Genomic DNA, 6,000 nt, shown 5'->3' on the forward strand with positions numbered 1-6,000 from the left:
AGCAGGATATTGGTTGTGTTATCTGTAGAATTACTAGTAATTTGATCTGTTAAGACTTAATAATGTAGACTTCGGAGATAAATAGACCTAGGTTTGAATCTTGTCCCCCACCCCCACCCCACTATATCTGTAGCACTGAGGGCTGAAAAAAAGAAAGAAAATTTTGATTATGGTAGAACTTGCTTCAGCTGTTATAATTGTTGACCTTGTTCTTGTAAAAGACAAACGAGATGCTGCCTGTGAAGCATCTCATACAGACTTGGTATATTATGTGCACTCAATAAATGTTACTTATATTACTAAAATAGAGATGACTAGTCATTGATATTCCTTTTCCTCTCTGTGTTGCAAAAGAATTTGGTTTGAGTGGGGAATATCTGAATGGTAAACTGTGTATTTATTATTATCACAAACCGTGTTTAGTCCCAGCCACACGTACAATCCCTCACCCCAATGAAATTGCACTGTAGTTTCTCCGTATATGTGCTATTTGTACAATATCAGGAATAGTACCTACATCAAACATTGTCCTACATTGTATGGATGAAATGGGTAAGTAAATGGTTTTGATCAGTGTTCAATCTATAGTAAGCACTACAGATACTTTCACCATTATAAGAATAATAGTAACAGAAAAAGATCATTTTGGTGGGCTGGAGAGATGGCTCAGCGGATAAGAACACTGTTCTTGCAGAAGACCCGGGTTCGAATCCCAGAACCCACATGGCAGCTAACAACTGTCCGTAACTCCACTTCCAGGGGATCCGACAGTCTCTTTTGTCCCCCGCAGGCATTGCACACGGGTGCACTTACCTACATGCAAGCTATACATATATTCACATAAAATAAAAAAATAAATAAAATATTAAAAAACATCATTTTTGAACTTTAATATTAGTAGTATGTTTATTTCTTATGTCTTGGGTACGCATATGCCAGGGTATACATGTAGAGGTCAGATGACAACTTTAGAATTTGTTCTTCCTGCCGTTACATTGGGTTCTAGGGATTGAATTTAGTTCTTTAGGTTTGAGGGATTGTATTTAGGTCTTCAGATTTGAACAGGAAGCTCGTTTAGTCTCTGAGCCATCTGCTGGCCTGAAAATTCTTTCTTTTACCCTTATTTAAGGCCCCTTGTGATAGTACTCTAAATTCTTTTGTAGGTATCTAGTTGGTCTTTATATATGTAACCACTGAGTTATGAAAGCTAAGTGGTAGGTTCCTATGTTGTGACTTAAATTTGCTACTGAGAATCTGTTAACTTTTGTTTCCTTAGCTGCTTAACACCTCTCTAGTTATATTGCTGGGGTGGTGAGTTATTTTTATTTTTGTTTTTTTGAGACAGGGTCTCCCTGGGTAGCCTCAATTGGCCTAGAACTCTCTGTGGACTAGGCTGACTTTGATATCACAGAGATCTGTTTACCTCTGCTCCCCTGAGTGCTGGGATTTAAGTCTTGCACCACCACGCTGGGCTGGATTTATTTATTTTGTGTGTCTTGAGTGTTTTTCCTGCGTGTATATGTGTATATGCACTTGTGTCATGTCCACAGAATGTAGAAGAGGGCATTAGATTCCCTGGACCTGGAATTGTGGATGTGGGTGCTGGGAATGGAGCCCAGGTCCTATGTAAAAGCAACCAGTGCTCTTAACCATTGAGGCATCTCTCTAGATCTGTGCAGGGTGTTCTTTAGCTCATTTTATGTTTTTTCTTATTTTGTTGTTTGCTGCTGCTTCTTGCTGCCTGTTTTCTTCTTTTTCTTGTCAGTTTCTTCAGTTATCCCTGTTTTCTGATGAAATCTTGAGTTATCCTTGGTCAGTGGTAGTATTTATTTCTTTGGGTCTCTAAGGAAAAAAAAACTATCACATCACCTTCTCTTCCTTTTTTAAAAATTTTAATTAAATTAATTATTTATTTATTTAGAGACAGGGTCTCTCTGTAGCCCCAGCTGGCATGGAACTCGCTTTGTAGACCAGGCTGGCCTTGAACTCAAAGAAATCCGCCTGCCTTTGCTTCCCAAGTGGTGGGACCAAAAGTGTGTGTCACCATGCCCGGCTTTACAATATTTTTATTTTATATATACAAGTGTATTGCTTGCATGTATGTAAGTGTACCTGTGTCATGCAATGCCCCTGGAGGTCAGAAGAAGGTGTCAGATCCCCTGGAACTAGAGTTACAGATGGATGTTAGCCCCCATATGGGAGCTGGGAATGGAACCTGGGCCCTCTGCAAGAGCAGTCAATGCTCTTAATCTCAGAACCATCTTTCCAGGCCTTTAAATTCTAACTTTTAAGACAGGGTCTCTCTACATAAGCCTGTATAGTCTGGAACTCATTTTATAGACCAGGTTCACCTTAAACTTACAGAGATATGCCCGCTTCTGCCTCCCAAGTGCTGAAATTAAAGTCCTTGTGCCATGTGCTCTTTTTAAAAAAGTTTTATTTTTATTTATGTGTCTGTGTGTGTTTGTGCACATGTTCAGGTACCTAGGGAGACCAGAAGAAGTTGTTGGATCCACTGGAGTTAGAGCTACAGGTGGTTGTAAGCAGCCTGATGTGGGTCCTGGGAACTGGACTCATGTCACCTGTCAAAGCAGCAAATGCTCTTAACCTGTTGAGCCATCTCTAGACCTCCTTGTTTCTCTTCGATAGTTTGTATACTTAAAGGATATTTGTTTGTTTTTAGATACAGGGTCTTGCCTTGTAGCCAGGCTGATCCTGATCCTCCTTCCTCAGCCTCCCAAATGCTGAGATTACAACAGGCCTAGGCCACCATGGCCAGCTTTAAGGATTAACAATGTTAATGTTGTGTTACCCTCTGAGTCCTTCTGCTCTGATCTCCCAAGCTCCCTAGGCCCCTAGGTTCCTTTATAATTTCCTATCTCTTGGAGCAATTGGCCGGCCTGCCTTCCTGCCTTCCTTCACCCAGACTGGCCTGGAACTTGCAGCAGTCCTCCTGCCTCAGCCTCCCAAGTTCTGAAATTACAGTCATGAGCCACCACATCCAGCTAATATTTAACTCGGCCTTAGACAGTAGTGCGTTTTGGTGATTAAAGTTGTATGGTATTAACATTCTGTTATTAATGCGTTAAAAACCTTGCCATGAAAATGTTGACAGCCTTATTCAAAGCATTTCATTACCTTCAGATAGTTTTTGTTTGTACTCATGGAGAAATTGGTTATTTCTTTTGTTTAGTTACAGCCAAGTTCTACATCTGAATCTATGGATCAACTACTAAGCAAAAGTAGAGAGGGAGAAAAGTCAAGAGATTTGGTCAAAGACAAAATTGAACCAAGTGCTAAGGATTCTTTCATTGACAATAACAGCAACTGTACCAGCGGCAGCAGCAAGTCGAACAGCCCAAGCATTTCTCCTTCAGTACTTAGTAACACCGAACACAAGAGGGGGCCTGAGGTCACATCCCAAGGGGTGCAGACTTCCAGTCCAGCCTGTAAACAAGAGAAAGATGACAAAGAAGAGAAGAAAGACGCAGCTGAGTGAGTAACCTGGGATTTAGCACATCCTCTTATCCAAGTAACTTTTTTTAAGGTATTCTATCCTTTCAACTTGAATCTATCTGGACTTTGACAATGCTTTCTAAGTAACTGTTACTTACCAATCTCATGTAAATTAGGTCATTGAACTCTTAGCACTCTTCCCCTTCCCAGCCATTTTTTTGTAGCACAGCATGGGAGATAAGAATGCTATTTAGGTAGACATTCATGTTTTGAAAGGTCACAGTTTTGGGGGTGCTATCTTTGATTCCCTTCATGACTGACTCACCCCATATGCTGGAAGGGCTTAGCATTGCCTCAGTTGAAAACAGGAGTGTAGTTTCTGGTACCTATACTTGCACAAAGTCTTGTGTCAGAAGCAACTGTTTTACTCAGTATTCACAGTTACTAGTCTTTTCCTTTTTATAAATCTTATTTCTTTTCTATATGCCTAGTATATTAAATTCAGAAAAGGACTATAGGCTAGCCTTAGACCTAATCACCACTGCTTTTCGTCATCTTAGTACCAAACAATCTAGTTATAGTTGAACTCTTAGAATTACAGATTGAGTAACTGCTTATTCTTGATTTGAGGCAAAAATTTTTATTAGAGCAATGATTTTTCCCAAGACATATAGTTAAAAAAATATCTTGCCACATTAAAACTTACCACTTTTAAATGGGCATGGCAGCACACGCCTTTTATCTCAGCACTTGAGAGGCAGAGGCAGGCAGATCTCTGAGATCCAGGCCAGTCTGGTCTATATAGTGAGTTCCAGGTCAGCTGTGGCAGCCAGGGAGACCTTGTCTCAGAAAGACAAAAAATCAGTAAATAAAAATTATTGCTTTTGTCAAACATAGTGGCACAAGCTTATTAGCTTAGCCCCTAACAGACTGAGGCAGTAAGGAATCCCAAGTTGGAGGCCAGCCTAGGCTATGTTTTAAGGTACTGTCTTTTTTTTTTTTTAATGTGTATGAGTGTTTTGCCTGCATGTATATAAGTGCGCCACATGCATGCAGTGCCCACAGAGGCCAGAAGAGGGTGTTGAATCCCCTAGAACTGGAGTTACAAATAGTTGTTAGCCCCATGTGGACTTCTACAAGAGCAGTTTGGTGCTCTTAATTGCAGAGCCATCTCTTCAGCACCAGGCCCTGTCTTTTTATTATTATTATTTTTATTTTATATGTTTGAGTGTATTGCCTGCATGTATTGAAGTGCACCTGTGTCATGCAGTGCCCATGGAGGGCATCAGATCTCCTGGAACTGGAGTTAAGGATGGCTGTTAGCCACCATGTGGATGCTGGGAATCAAACCCAGGTCCTCTACGAGAGCATCCCCTTCTCGTAACTGCTGAGCCATCTCTCCAGCCCCAGGTTCTGTCTTTTTAAAAATAATAATTGGAAAAATATATACTGCCAAATATATACTGGTGGGTGTGGTGGTGCACGCCTTTAGTCCCAACAAGAGACAGAGGCAGGTGGATCTCTGTGCGTTCAAGGCCAGTGTGGTCTACATAGTAAGTAGCCAGCTGGGGCTACAGGGAGAACCTGTCTCAAAAAGACCGAAAGAAAAGAAAGGAGGGAGGGAGGGAGACAGGGAGACAGGGAGACAGGGAGACAAATATATACTGAATGCTATGAATTCACATATTAGACATTGTTTTTAAGGATATTTTATAATGGGTTACTGCCTTTTTAGTTGAAGTGTTTCTTGGTGGCTTTTGAGAGAAGCAGTCTATTTTGTTTAATTTGTTCTTGTATCACTAGCTTGTCAGATTTAAGTGGTGGTCAACAAGGTGTGTGCTTTAATAAAGGAGATTAATGTTGTTGCAGTGAAAATTGTTTAAATTTGATACACGTCAGCAATCTTTTAGAACTTTTCAAGCATGGAAATATTCAGAGGAAAAAAAAAGATTCCATGCACATTTCACCGGCCTACCTATTTTTTTTTTTTCCTGGTTTAGGCAAGTTAGGAAGTCAACACTGAATCCCAATGCAAAAGAATTCAACCCTCGTTCTTTTTCTCAGGTAAGTTTATTACTATTTTGAGGTAACTTCTGAAGAGAATGCCTTGTGATTAGTAATGGTCTTTCTAAATTCCTTGTGATTAATAATGGCCATCTAAATTCAGCTGTAGCATGCTAAGACAGCTTTCTTTTTCTTGTGTAATTGTCAGTGTGTATGTTGTTGCCATTAAAATCGTTCTTTGAGCGTAAGCTGTCGATTTGGACATGGTGCTCAATTTTAAGAAGACTGGTTTAGACTGTTGGGCTCAAAGATACTCTGTTCTACTGAATACATAAAAGGAGGTTTGCTTTTTTATTATGTAAAAACATTTTTTCAGGCAAGGCATGTGTGTTAGCACATGCTTGTAATTATACACTTGGGAGACTGAGACAAAAGGATCATGAATTTGGCTAACCTGGGCTACATAGCAAACCCTGCCTGAAAAGACGGTGATAGATAAATAAATAAATAAATAAATAAATAAATAAATAAATAAATAAA

The 6,000-nt window shown here is 39.9% G+C and overlaps 1 protein-coding gene across 7 annotated transcripts in view; it reads left to right on the forward strand.

The window, feature by feature from the left end:
- Atxn2 (ataxin 2) overlaps positions 1-6,000 on the forward strand; it is a 118,810-nt gene that overhangs the window by 77,312 nt on the left and 35,498 nt on the right. For all 7 annotated transcript variants that reach the window (XM_029570609.1, XM_029570610.1, XM_029570607.1 and 4 more), the window contains 2 exons: positions 3,194-3,495; positions 5,457-5,520. In XM_029570609.1, the coding sequence (XP_029426469.1) occupies positions 3,194-3,495; positions 5,457-5,520 (366 nt within the window). The remainder of the gene's footprint in view (positions 1-3,193; positions 3,496-5,456; positions 5,521-6,000) is intronic.

Source organism: Nannospalax galili, unplaced genomic scaffold (genome assembly GCF_000622305.1).
Source record: "Nannospalax galili isolate Female #2095 unplaced genomic scaffold, S.galili_v1.0 scaffold120, whole genome shotgun sequence".
Classification (NCBI taxonomy): Eukaryota; Metazoa; Chordata; class Mammalia; order Rodentia; family Spalacidae; genus Nannospalax; species Nannospalax galili.